This window comes from Trachinotus anak, unplaced genomic scaffold (genome assembly GCF_046630095.1).
Source record: "Trachinotus anak isolate AG129_WGS33_773 ecotype Australia unplaced genomic scaffold, CSIRO_AGI_Tana_v1 ptg000015l, whole genome shotgun sequence".
NCBI lineage: Eukaryota > Metazoa > Chordata > Actinopteri > Carangiformes > Carangidae > Trachinotus > Trachinotus anak.
The window spans coordinates 7,165,203-7,179,721 of NW_027273866.1; the positions used below are offsets into that span (position 1 = coordinate 7,165,203).

The following is a 14,519-nucleotide window of genomic DNA, read 5'->3' on the forward strand; positions in this document are numbered from 1 at the left end:
AGTTTAGAAATAATATTATAGTTGGCCTTCATTTTATCCAACAGTTGTTACACTGCATTTACCAAATTAAATGAATCATTTAGATAACAAGGAACTAACCTGGGAAATAAAACAAAACCAATGAGTCAAACTGGCCAAGAAACTACTCACCAAGTTCCCAGGGTTTCACAAATGACAGTGTTTTTATTACCATTAAAAGAGTAGCCATGAAAATAAGCCAAAAACTATTGCTTCACAGAAATTAGACTTTAAAGTCTGTTTACAGGTCTCTAAAAGTATGTCTGAAAGGGAATAAGATGATTTCTTTGGTTCTGCTGAATCCATTTTGATGTTATAGGTGCAATGCCAAGAGAGTGGAGAACTGTCCATATGACAGCCTCTCCTGGTAACTGTGTTTGTTGAAATATGTCCGTATTACACTGCACTACAAATACTGAAATACAATGTACATCCTGATCAAAATTAAAAAAATAAAAGTCTATCTGTTTCCTAGAATATATAATTGACTGTCAGTGTGACCCACATTCAAATTCTTCTAAAAAGGAATCTGAAAATACAAAAAACATCCACATGATTCATTCTAGGAATTATTATTATTAGAGCAGATTTGGTATGTTGCCCAGATTGGAGTGGGTAGATACTTTCCCTGTTTTAAACAGTGAACCTCAGCCCTAGCACCTTCAACAAGCCCTTATTTGGTAAATGATAATCCCTTATCAGAGTAAATAAAACATGAATAAAGTAAATAAAACAAAAGGCCTCCCTGTTGATGAATAGGCCTCTTAATGTCAACACATTCTGTTGCTACTTTGCAGGCCATCTGTGCTTGGCTGCGTCTCAAAAGGCACAGTCCTTAGTCTTAATGAAACACAACAGAATTCTTCACTGCATCACAATATCACTGATAGTCCTGAACAATATGATATGCAAATACATGGTGTTCCTGGAAAGTTCTGTGCTGCATATACACTTTGTAAAGACTAACTGGTAGTCACGGAAACTGAATTCAGGATGGTCTGGTGTTATGTTGTGAGTTCCAGCTTGCGACATGAACATGTAAATCTCGTGAGCAGTGTAATTTTCATTTAATCATACAAACTCCCTGATACAGTTCAACCTTTGTGTTGGCTGGTGTTGACTTTCAACACTGCAGAAATACGACAGCCACAGTGAAAGACACTCCGGGTGTCATTTTCATTTTTTAGCATAACCAATCATATTTCACCAGGAACTATTTGCATCGCGGAGCTTATCTCAGTTAAACTGAACACAGAGCTAGAGCCATTCACAGTCAGGTTTGGTCATCATCACGTTGGATGATGCATTCAGCAGTCCTCAACCAAACAAACTTGAGTACATCTACCTCCTGCACCGTGGACTCCTCAGTGGATCAGCTCATGTATCCAGCTGCCTATTCTCTTTTTTTCATCGTGGGCTTTCCGGCTAACTGCCTGTCGCTGTATGTAGCTTGGATGCTGATGAGGAATGGGAACAACATGGCAGTCTACCTTGTCAACTTGTCCATCTCTGACCTCCTCTACACAATCTCTCTTCCTGTGTGGATTGAACTGGCCAGGCAGATGCCTGTAGATGGTGGTCTCTGCAGCCTTGTGGATGTGATCATGTACAACAGCTTTTACGTCGGCTCTGGCCTCCTTTGCTGCATCTCTGTTGATCGCTATCTTGCAGTGGTCTATCCTCTCCATTTTCACTGGGTCAGGGAGGTGCGGACAGCAGCAGTTGTGAGTTCTGCTGTGTGGGTTTTGGAAATTATCATCCACATTATCTTACTTAACCACACAGGGGCGCTGCAAGCTTTCTCCTCAAGTTATTTGTGTGAGGCCCGAGTACCCATGACACAAGAGTATGCCGTCTTTGCTCTAACCCGGGTCAGCCTGGGTTTCTTGGTCCCCATCTTCATCATGGCTTTTTGCTTTCAGCAGATCATGCAATCACTCAAACAGAGCACCTCCATCCCGGCAGAGGAGCGCAGGAAAGTAGGACGGCTGTTGTTGTCCCTACTTCTAACCTACATCGCAGCCTTTGTGCCCTACCAGACTGTCATGCTACTCAGAGCCATACTGGAGCCTGGATCCTGCATCTGGGCCAGAAAGCTCAGAGATCCATATCTTGTCACAGTTGCCACCACAACCATAAACAGTACACTGGATCCTATATTATACTGTTTAATCAACGAGAGTGCTCAGAGAGAGGTCAGGAAAGCTGTAGAGAAAGGCAGAGGAGTTCTAATGTGGACAAAACAGTCGGACAGCTCTAATGGAGTTAAGTCAGTTTCCTAAGAACTGTTTTGATTTTTTTTTTTTTTTTAAAGAAAAAAAAGAAAACAAATAATTGTTTTTGATTGTGTAATATAAGAGGTAGCCTAATAGAAAAGGTGTAAACTAAGTGTTCATATACTAATGAATTTTATTGCTGGTAATTTTGTGTTGAAAATTTTATTTTATTGGCCAAATAATGTAGTAATGTTATTCCTGTAATGTACATTAGCTGACTGTGGTGTAAACAAGATCACATTTCCATTAATTTGTGAATTGATTTTTTGTTATTTAAGTTAAATGGAAGAAATTTAAACTACTTTTCTTGTGCATATGTACAAGGTTATCGGTGCTTTTAGTACATATTGTGCTTCCACAGACAGTATTTGTTTGCTGAGCCATGGCTGCACTATAGTAACATAAACAGAGGGTTGACTTGTCTAACTTTGCCAAAGTCTCATATTTAACTTTTGCTGAACTTTTGAAATCATTTTTACACTGAAAGATGACTTTGAAGTTTGACCCCCATCACTGACATTGAAATCATTTTAACAAGGGACACAGCAAACAATAACGCTCATAATGTACATCTGGACATGTGAGTAGGGTTTTAAGACAGAATTTAAAACATATTTGTCCCTATCATTTAAGAGCACATAGGCTCAGCCACAACAAACATAACTATGAGCTATTACAACATAACCACACTATGGAAACAATTGGTCAAGCAGACATGTATTCCTTTATCAGACAATAATCATCATCACCTTCACCAGAGACCATAACCATATTGACACAACAAACATAAAGACAAGCAGTCTCATGTAGAATCAGTACCCAAATTAAATCTGCCATGTGGTCCTTTCAACAGTTTGTTCTGTCATGGCCTGTCACCCAGTAAATGACACACGGTAGTCAGGGACAACAAGGAGGCGGTTGCAGACTCCTTCCTGTTTCTTTAAACTGGATGATTAAGCAGAGGAAGACAAGAGAACTGAATGAATCTATCTGTTTTAATGTTTCCATTTTGATAATGAATTTTAATTCAGTTTGGATCGGAAGCACGACTGAATAAAGAGTAAGTGGAACTTCATGAGCTTTTAACTTGACATGAGTTTTATGTCTTTCCTTGTTAAATGCTTGTTAAAGTATGTTTATGGTTGAGTCTTAAAGACAGCAAGTTTTGTTAAATAAGTAAGTTGATTTTAAAAGCCTACTGAAATGTACTAAAACTGAAGGTTGCTTTGATGGTGGAAACAAATCTCAGAACTTTGCCAGGATGTTCAATAGAAAGACTGTATTTTGTCACCAAGTGGCTAAAATGACTAAAACTATTTTCACAGTACTTTAGTGTTGCACTTCCAAAAAGTTTGGGGACTCACAATAGAAACATTTTTGAAATAAAAAAAAAAAGTCAAAATCAAAGCAGCAGAGACAAAAACATCCGGATTTTAGTCTCAAGTATGTGTGGAACTCCAGAACCACTGGATCCTACATTTCCCACAGTGCAACTCTGGCATATTTCATTAGGTTCTCTGTGACTGGTAAATGCCCATGTCTTTCACATTACGCTAACTCAGTTTGTAACAAAGGTTTTCTGTATAAATGTTTCGTCTTCAAGCCCAACACTAATAATAAAAGCTAATAACCCTAATGGCATTTTCAGGGTTATAATTTCAGACTTTTCACATGCTGGATAGTAGAGCTAGACAGATGAATTTGAACCAGGTCAGTGTATCTGCCAATATTAGTTTATTGCGTGTACCATTGTATGTGTCAGTCAATAACACACTGATGTAGCCTAGAGCAATGCCAAACTTTTCCATGGTAACGCCAAACAAGTTTGAGGTAATTGAAAAACTGAATCATTCTGTAGTTTTTCCAGTTGATTTTTCCAATGAAAATAACCTGTTCAATATTTATTTTGATCATAAAAAAGCAAGATTGTTTGTTAATGTTATGTTTTATTGACTAATATATTACTAAAGTATTTTTTAAATTACAATATCAATATCAGCATTGACCTTAAAATCCCAGTATCAGTCACGCCATATTGTGTCATGATATCTGCCTCAGCCCTGTTTATTGGCCTCCTGTCATACTCATTGCCCTCATCTGGTATTTATACCAGCCTTTTTTCCCCAATCGGTTGCCTTTTTGTTTGCAAATATATCTGTGTGTTTCCCTTTGTGCTCCTAATGGTGTGCACTCCATCCCCGCTGCCTGTATGTACTTACATGTTGTCTGTATCTGTCTGTCTGTCTGCCTGTCTGTCTTTAAGCCTCATCACTTCCTTTTGCACCAGCTTGCCTGTGTGTCTGTGCTTGGGTCCTCCATGTCTTTTGCTCTTACTAAAAGCTGTGTGTTTTCCTATTAAACTGAACATAGTGTGTAAAATTGATGGAGTAGCCCTTTAACTTAAAGGTTTAGTTATTCAAATGTATAGCTGTTACCCTTTTTTAATTCCTTCTTTGTTTCTTATCAAGGTGTGAGCAAATGAACGTTACACCTGCAATGGAAAACTTAACCCTGGCCACCAATTTTTCAGACTGTGTCGTAGTTGACAGCACACCCCGGAGGAAGCTGTTTCTAATTTTCTACTTCACTATCATCATCACTGCCATCCCAACCAACGCCTTTTCCCTCTACGTGTCATGGCAGCACATTAGACAGAAGAACGAGCTTGGTGTGTATCTGTTCAACTTGGCCCTGAGTGACCTGACCTTCACTGTTGGTTTGTCTCTGTGGCTGGATTTCCTGTGGCGAGGAATCTGGGCCCACGGAGGTTACATGTGTGTGCTTTCTGTCTACTTTCTCTTCACCAACTTTTACACAAGCGATGCTCTACTCTGCTGCATTGCCGTCGACCGCTACTTGGCAGTGGTTCACCCATTAAAGTTTACATCCTTGAGGAAAGTGGGCTCTGCAGCAGCGGTGAGTGTCGCCATTTGGGTGTTGGTGATCTGTTTCAATGCCATCACCATCACATGGGAGGATTCATACCAGGAAAACAACACATTTTCTGTGTGCTTTGACATCTTCCTCCCGCTGTCAGAGAATCTGGCTCGTGCTAATGTAATGCGCTTCTTGGTGGGGTTTATTGTTCCTGTTGTCCTGCTAATGTTTTCCACCTGGGGGATTTGTCTGGCGGTGAAATCCAACCAGGCCACAGAGGAACAGGAACGTAAACGGATTTGGAAGCTGCTGACTGTCGTTCTTCTCTGCCTTTTGTTCTGCTTCGGACCTGTCCATGTCATGATGCTTCTCCGCACAATGGTGGATGACTGTAGGACTGTTGTGTGGCTCTTCTATCCTTACAAAATCAGCATTGCTATGTCAAGCCTCAACTGCCTGGCAGACCCACTCCTTTACTGCTTCATCACTAGAACAGGACAGGCCAATGTTAATCAGGCTGTTCTTTTCTTCCAGGGAAAGAAGAGAAGCAAAGATGATGGTATGGTGTAGGTTAAATGCATGACATGTTTTAAGACATATAAAAATACTCTGCTTTGAATGATAATTTATGCCTACTTTACAAATAGACTTCACATTAAAAAAATCTAACAAATTACATCCACCAGACTACTTCTCCCACATCAAAAAACTGTGAAAATGTGAATATTTTTCAAGAGTAAATTATATATATATATATATATATATATATATATATATATATATATATATATATAGAGAGAGAGAGAGAGAGAGAGAGAGAGAGAGAGAGAGAGAGAGAATGTGAAATATTACAAAGACCGTAAAAGAAATGGTGTATTCAGAATTGAATACATGAATGAACTTTGGAGCAAAGGCAACATGACCAGACAGTAAACCAGTGATAGTCTGTTCATGTGAACACTGTTGTTTAGATTCTAGCCATTGCTTGAGTCCTCCGTTGAAAATGTTACTATTGGTCTCTAGTTTTAACTTAATAGGTAGGGAGTTCCAAAGTTTAGCCCCCTTTGTGGAGAAAGCAGACTGACCGAAAGAGGTCTTGTACATTGAGACAAGACAATCACCACTGCTGTGGGCTCGTGTGATCATCTCCTGAGTGCTCTGACACCTAATGGCTAATTCGGAAAACAGTAGTGGCACATGATTATTCAGACATTTAAAGACCATTTTAATATTACAAAAATTCACAAAATTCTCGAAGCTAAAAAGGTTATGTTTTCCTATAATATCACAGTGATGCCATCTCATAGGTTTCTGGTCCATGATTTTTTTTGTCGGCTTATTAATTGAACTAAAAGGTTTTAATGTAGTTGGAGAAGCTTGTGACCACGACGTGATGCAATATGACAAATCAAAAAAATCCTTGTCTGCATGTATAGTTTTGCAGTTTGACATCGGAGGTCCCTTCTAATAAAACGAAAACAGTTCAGGTTTGTTTGGCATTCTTGCAAATGTACTTAACCTGATTGTGTCAAATTCAAAGTTCTTATCCAAAATGATGCCAAGATACTTGACTTTATTTACTGCTTCAATTACTTCATTCTTAATCCGTACCTCAAATACATCATTTACAGGCCTATTACATATGGAGAAGCACATAGAGACTTAACATTTAGACATGTTTTGTCGTGCTTGTGTCAGGTGCTCACCTGCCAAGCCGGGTGTCTTGGCAGACACATGGATGGCACCAGCATTGTCATCAGCGTATATCTGACAGTTGACATTCAGGCACAAATTTGGTAGGTCATTTATATACATTTCAAATAAAAGGGGGCCAAGTACAGACCCTTGTGGTACCACCATACTGTTGGCGTGCAGATGGGACTTCACCCCATTGACCCTGACACATTGTTGTCTCCCCACCATGTAAGATCTAAACCACGGCAGAGCCTCTGATTACATTTTTTAATTGCTTTAACTTGTCCAATAGGGTACTGCGATTATTAGTGTCGAAAGCCTTTTTTAGGTCCAAGAACACTGCCCCGACAACATTTCCTCTATCCAGTGGAGCTTTGATCTTTTCAAGCAGATAGAAGTTAGCTATTTCTGTGGAATATTTTTCTCTGAATCCAAACTGCTGTGGATGCAGCCCCTTGTTAGACTCTAAATGTTCTATTAATTGATCAGCACCAATCTTCTCCAGAATTTTTGAGACCATAGGGAGGATAGCAATGGGCCTGTAGTTGCTTGCTATGTCCTTGTCTCTTGATTTATAGACAGGTATGATTATTGCCGTTTTCCAGCTCTCTGGGATTATTTTGGTTTGTATAGACAAGTTCACTAAGTGAGTGTTTGGCTCCAACAGACAGCGCTGATGTTTCTTAATTAGTGCAGCATGAAGGTTATGACTATCCTTAGACATAAAGTCACCCATTTTTGCAATCACTTCTTTAACTTTGTCCCAGGATACCTCTTTAATATAAAAGGAGTCTGTGTAAACATGATCAGATTCTTCGAGACTCAGTGGCTTTAAAATTACAGGCCAATTCTTGCACAGGATGAAGAAGTGTAACTGACTCAGAATAAACTATTAGGCTATAATCATTGTTATGAAAGCACATGTCGGGAGCAGTAGAGCTCAATGGCACAGAGGAATAACGAGACCGGCCTCCTGCAAAAAATGAGCCCATAGGTCGTTAACCATGTAACCATGACAACAAAGATTGTCTAATGTTGAGAAAGTGCTGATATACAGCACTAAAATAAAAAATAATACAGAATATTGCCACCCCTATCCTTTATGGGAGTGTTAGCATTTAACATTTTGATATTGAGGTTTCGAAGTCACATGAGATGAAATAGCTACACAGATCTCAACAAACATAGACCAACAGAGGTGTGGCAGATGTAAACAGAATGGAGGGGGCTGTCAGTAACTTGAAAGCAGCCTCACTGGAGCCTCCCTTATAGTGCAAGTGATAACATTATTTTGCCTATTCCCTACCTGTTTAAGCTGACAGTTTACTTTGCATGTCTCTATAAAGCATGTGCTCTTCAATAGCAATGTGATATGGGTAACAGCTGTATATAAAAAGACTTTTCATGCAAATTTGGCACCATTCATCATTTGAATAAGGTATGTGCAGGAAAATATTTGTTTTTTTATGAACCTTGTGGCATTTATTATAGGACCACACAATGTTGCCAAAGGTGCCATGGGCAGGACATATTTGCATAGACAAAGAGAAACAAAACATATTCTTGTTTTCCTCACTTTAACTGGCCGAACACCATCCTATAACAAAATATTGTACACGCATTTTGGAATATTCAGTGCCTAACCCATTATGATCCAAAAATGAACTTGAAAAATGAACTCAAAAGTCATTTCAGTAAAAAAAACTTTCCATTTAAGCAGCAGCTGTGCCAAAGCATTTGCCATTGTCCAATATGTGGATGTCTCAGCTTAAAATGAATCTGTATACGTTTGGGTCTAGTGTTTTCTGTTGAATGTTTTCAGCTGCAAACTGAACTGCTCCTGAAATTAACATTTGGGCTAGCATTTTCTACATTCTTGAGGCAAACAAAAGTCATAAGAGAAAGCTCTCTGATTCTTGTTATGGGGACTATTCCAGGAAGTTCATCTTATTTTAAAGGCAGTTGGCCAATTAAACCATACATGTATAAAATTCTGATGACAGACTATAAAATATATGAAGAGATAGTATGTACAAAAAATAAAAATCCTTTAAACAATACTTTTATCTGTAGGTTGTGTCTTGTCATATATCTTGTCAAATGTTGAGTGCTTTTAAGTGCTGGTCTACAATGTGGCAATTTTCATCTAAGACAAACATGGATATCTGAAACTCTCTAGTGGACAATTATGGAAGTGCAGCTGTCTACACAGTTAACACTTTTCAGATAAATCTCTTCTGTATTACAGTTGCACAAATTGATTGTGCACAAATTTGTGGTGTTTTATAACAGCATTTACATCTACTATGTGAATACATGCATGCCATAAATATTGCCCTCTGTTATTTCTATGTTGCCAACATGATCTGATGACCTCAGAGTTGATTATTGACTTTGTACTGATAAGAAAACAATACACAAACTTATTTTCCCGCAGTTCACATACACACACACTCACTCACATGCACACACACACACACACACACACACACACACACACACACACACACACACACACACACACACATATAAATGCACAAAAACACACTCAATTTGACTAAGTTTAACCTTGTGAGGTAACAGCTACATGCCTGCTATCAGAGGTGAGTCCCCATAACGTGACTGTGAGGAAATATTCTCTTTAAAAGTGTGTTCTTGTGTTCTTGAACTTTATTGTCACAGAATATCATGACAACTTTATGCATCTCACGTTTTTTTCCTCTGGTATTTAAAATGCGTGACACTACTCGTTTTGCCGTTGTGCTCCCATGACAACAAAAGCAGGAGAGGACATGTGCTCCTCCATGTGAGGCTTTGTCCCTCCTGCCTCTCTCCTCCATCCATCCATCCATGTCAGATAATATGCTTCACTTAACTCTGAATAACCTGCATCAGCAGAACCTGGGGGCTATAAAGCCCATCTGAATACCCACTCTCTCACCTTCAACTGTCCTTGACTGGGTAAAAGACAGCCTTCTTTATATGTGCACGCAGAGATGGAGATACCTAAAGATCGATAAGTTTGGTCATCACATCCCAGTGTCTACCTGGCAGAGTTTCAGCAGGGGCACGTGTGAGAGAGCCTGCTCCCTCTCAGGCATGATGAATGAATAGGACTGTAATCTACACTGGTGATCTGACTGCATGCACACGTGTAATAGACACATGATCCTCATTGGAGTGAAAAGGTATAGTGTGAAAACTGGGCTTGGAAGGTGATTCAGGATGAATTTCTGTTATCTGATCATTAAATGAATATGAATGAATAAACAAAAAATGAAGTTGGAAGCAAAAAAAAAAAAAAAAAAAAAAGAACAGTCTTGAATCAGGCAGTATTAGCTACATTTTGGCCAGTCACAGCTCTGGCAGCTGTGACTGGCGCCAGGTGTTGGCAGGCGATCTGGGGGGGAATACTCGGGGTAATGTACACACACACACACGTGCTGCAGAGAGAATCTGAACCAAATACACACATGTGCTAAAAAAGGAAACGGATGGACAAATATAGCAGTCTAGGGTTGTGTGGAAAAAACATTACATAAGCAATTTGTAATCTAAACTAAGAATAGAATCAATCTAATTTTGTGGTTTTCCTTTCTCATAGATTAGCCTGAGATCATTTTCCTGTCTTTACTGCTGGTGCTCCTTTGTCTATTCAAATTGTTCATTATTCTTATCTAAAACCCCCAATGTGTCTGCTTTTCTCAGAGACATCTGTGCCCGCTCCCTCCCAATCTATAATCCAAAAGGTTTTTACTGTCTCCCACTTTCTTTCCCATTTTCCAGATGTGCACAGCCATAACAGCAATCTTCAGTCAGTGAGGAGCTGCAGAAGTATTTGAATTTGTAATAAAGTTTAAGTTCGTGCAATAACATATTGCTTATAAAAAGAGCTCTGAATGTGTGAGCATTTTATCTTCCTACAATAGCATAATTCAATTTTTTAACTCTGGCCAGAGGGAATTGCAAGAACATCAGTCGTGTAATATTTGTTGTGTTATTTTGGATTTTTTGTGTTGCCATCAATGTCTTTTGACATTTCAAAATAAAACATTCTCACTAAAGAGGAGATCTATTTCTTAGGAAAATAATAATAATGTGTTTGGTGTTTTGTGTGTGTGTGTGTGTGTGTGTGTGTGTGTGTGTGTGTGTGTGTTTTTTTTTTTTTTTTCCTTTGGTGTGGGGAGGCCTCAAAGTTTTGATTTGTGTCTTAGCTACATGCAACAAATCACAATCCTTTAATAATTTTGTCAGTGATTTGACAATATTGCGCTCTAGAGGTAAACTGTACCCATAACCCCATTAAATCTGCAACAGTGTCGAGGATAATACAGCAGACGTCTGTTCACAATTGAAATCTTCAAAACATTTATCTATCAACAAAACTGTCAACTCCATTTGGCCAAAATCTGTCTATAGTTCAAACCCCACTCTTGGTCTGAGTTAAGGCTCTTCAGTGTCATCTGATGTGTTTGATTTGTCAGTTTCTCTTTGGTGGTTTGCATGACATCATATTACACCTCTCTTCACTTCAGCATCTCAGCTGCCAGACACATTGTCAGTGAAATTTCACATCTCCCTCCCGTTGCATTTGATGTCAAACATGCTGGGCTCCTGCAGGCGAGCGTCTAACACTTCCTCCAACCTTTCCTCTTCATCCTCCTTCGTGTCGCTCTCAGCACTTTCACACTATTCCTCCTTCCTCACAACAAGTTCTTGTTCTGGCGACAGCCTCTCCAAATCTTGTGGGGAGATTTCTAATCAGACTGAAAGTAGGAGAACAACTCTTGGCATTTTGATGACATCACGTGTGGGTTTAAGTTTGATTTATTACATGACATTTCCCTTTCCAAGAGTTTCATTTTGCTTAAATTATAATTTCAACCAAACACAAAGACTAAACAATACATTTAAATGAGCTCTTTGTAAGTTTTGCTATTGATACGTAACCAGCATTAGTACTAACAGCTCTTTACTTACCAGTCTAGAAGAAACATTGCGAGTTCAGCATCAAACTTCATTCCTTTACTTGCGAACAGATGCCTGCAGCAGTGGAAAGCAATGTGAAGTTAAACTTGTCTCTATCACATTTTTCCTTCCAATGACGTTAGCATGCTAACCAGCTAGCCCTGGCCCATCTTGTCACTTTCCGATAGCAACTCACTGTAGCCTCCAATCTGCCCTGAGGAGGAAGCGCTGCTAAGAGGACGTATTATACCTCCCACGATGCCCGAAGCCCTTGTCAAGCGACAGTCACCACCACCTTGTTAAGTATATTTCACTGGAATGAATTTAGTGCTTTTGTAACTTTATAAGTCAGCTTTTTTGCAATCATCTCAAATTTAGGATCAGGGATTTGTTTTTCTTCATCTCAGTCAGAAGAGAATTAACAGGGAAAAAGTGTGGTGCAAAGCCGGCTAAAATTATAGTCTAGCTGTGTAGCCTGTGTATGTTAACCTTTGTATCATGCAACTTCTCCTTGTTGTATCCTTTCAGCCTTTCAGGCTTTCGTGATTTTGCAGATACCCCAAGACAGCACGGATACTTCCTCAGAGGTTAGTCCCACCCACAGCCTCAGGGACTCACGCTACTTTGCGGGTCGAAGATCAGCAAAGTGGGACTTTGTACGGGGAGAATGATTTCAGATCCTTGTTATACTGACTGTACTGAATTTCAGTCTGAGAAAAGCTGTGGTTTGGGGTTCATAATTACCTGTTATATGTGAGCTTTATATATGACTAAAGATGCATAAACACAGGGAATGAGTTAACCCCCACAGTGGCCTCTCTTCTGGATGATTGATAGCTATTTTTGATCATGTTTTAAGGGAAGTGAAAGTGGGTAGGAGTCACTATAGCAATCCCTCTACTTGGTCAATTTGTAACATGGAGTGACTATGTTTTGAGCCCTCTGTCACTCCAGTGAAAGAGAAGTGGGTTTTTTGTGTGTTTGTACCTCGACTGAGATTGACTTTATTCAAAAGCAAGTCGACTTGGTAGGATGAGATGTTTACCCATGTGTGGGGGGGTGGGGGGGTCATCCTCTCGGATGAGACACACAAGCCTGCGTGTTCATTCATACACGCCCTTGACTGATGAGTTCGTGATTTTGCAGCGTCCTTGGGGATAAATTGCAAAGCTTCTGAATGGGGGGAAAAGAGCTGTAAAGCTACAAGCCTGATGGTTGACATCAGTATGCCAGAAGAAAAACTGGAGACATAAGAAATGCCTTTTGGGATCAGAGCGGTTTTAAGACCAGGAATATTCAGTTAGTCAGACTGGCAGAGTGTCATGATTTAGATGAGGGACAGATGGATGAAAAAACACTTTGCCAACATATCAAACGTAGAAATGTTTTTTTTTCCTCTGGCATACAAACTTAACTCTTGTTAAAACACCACTTTAAATTTGCAGGTGCAAATTCAGTTGATAGACGTAAGGTTCAACATCAAAACACACAAAACTATAAAAAGCAAATGGAGGAAGCAAAGAGCTCTGCAGGAAGACGAACACTTTGTGCAGATTGTTCAGCAGGAGATAATTGGGCAGAGAGCAGTAGATGTGTGCAGTCTGCAGTGAAAACATGCAAAGGGAGTCGGGATCAATTTGCTGTCATTCAGTGATCTGATGCCTAAATGCTTACTGTTTACATGTCTTTTCATACATCACTATGTATAACCCAATAATGATAATGAGTCAGAACAAAAAAAAAATCTTTAACCACCTGTCATCTTCAGAGATCCCTGCACATTCTTGTCATTTCTTCAAGTTACTTTGATATTGTGGTAATTCCCAGCCTTTTTCTAGCACTGCACCGCATGCGTTTCTGAAAGTGTCCTATTACACCTATTTCAGCTCCTTGTTTGATTCATCTGAAACATTTTATCAGATATTACAGTGTGTAAATATTTCATTGTTTTGATTCAGAGGGTGTGAGGTTGAGAAAGTATCATTATTTATGAACCTATATTCGGCGACAGGGGTTGCATATTATTGAAAAAAATTATTGTGTACATCCTCGTATAAACATAGCAAATGACACAACACGATCTGTTGTTGATCTGTGTTTTACAGCATTGTGATACACTGCTCAAAGTTTGATAGACAGGTTTGTTAATGGATTTCCCAGAGCTGTTCAGGAACACCTTCTTTACCACTTCCACATCCATAGAAATGGCTCTGATTGACTGTCGAAGGACATGAGTACGTAGACTAAAAAACAACACACAAAAAAATTTAAAAAATAAGGAAAAAGAACAGTGAGAATAATATCCCTCGGTGATTCATCATGTGTGGGGGAGGAATAGAGATAAAGATAAAGCAATAGAAAGATAGTGACGAACAGACAAAAGAGAAAGAGAGGAGAAGGGTGGAGCAGGTTGAGGTCACTTTCACCTTGAAGGGAAGCTCCACAAACACACACGAACATACGCACACACACCCTTTTCATTACGTGCAATTTATAGCCTTCCCTTTACTGGCCCGCCTTCCTGATTAATTTCTTTTGTGGTGCTGTCAGCTGGGTCGTTTTCCTGGGTGCCATACACACTTTGACACACCTGACTGTGGCTCCGAGCGAGACATGCATGGATGGAGACCTTGGGCTTGAGCATCCTGCAACACGCTAGGAGTCAGTTACATAATAATGAGTTCT

At 39.5% G+C, this 14,519-nt stretch overlaps 2 protein-coding genes across 2 annotated transcripts; both read left to right on the forward strand.

Annotated features, from left to right (window-relative positions):
- The first annotated feature begins 1,169 nt into the window (after positions 1-1,169).
- LOC139633219 (G-protein coupled receptor 4-like) lies at positions 1,170-2,422 on the forward strand. Its single transcript, XM_071498755.1, has one exon. The coding sequence runs from the start codon at positions 1,317-1,319 to the stop codon at positions 2,298-2,300; it is 984 nt and encodes a 327-aa protein (XP_071354856.1). The 5' UTR covers positions 1,170-1,316; the 3' UTR covers positions 2,301-2,422.
- A 2,346-nt stretch (positions 2,423-4,768) lies between these two features.
- Positions 4,769-5,759, forward strand: gpr65 (G protein-coupled receptor 65). The gene has a single exon (XM_071499140.1). The coding sequence runs from the start codon at positions 4,773-4,775 to the stop codon at positions 5,739-5,741; it is 969 nt and encodes a 322-aa protein (XP_071355241.1). The 5' UTR covers positions 4,769-4,772; the 3' UTR covers positions 5,742-5,759.
- Positions 5,760-14,519: the final 8,760 nt, after the last annotated feature.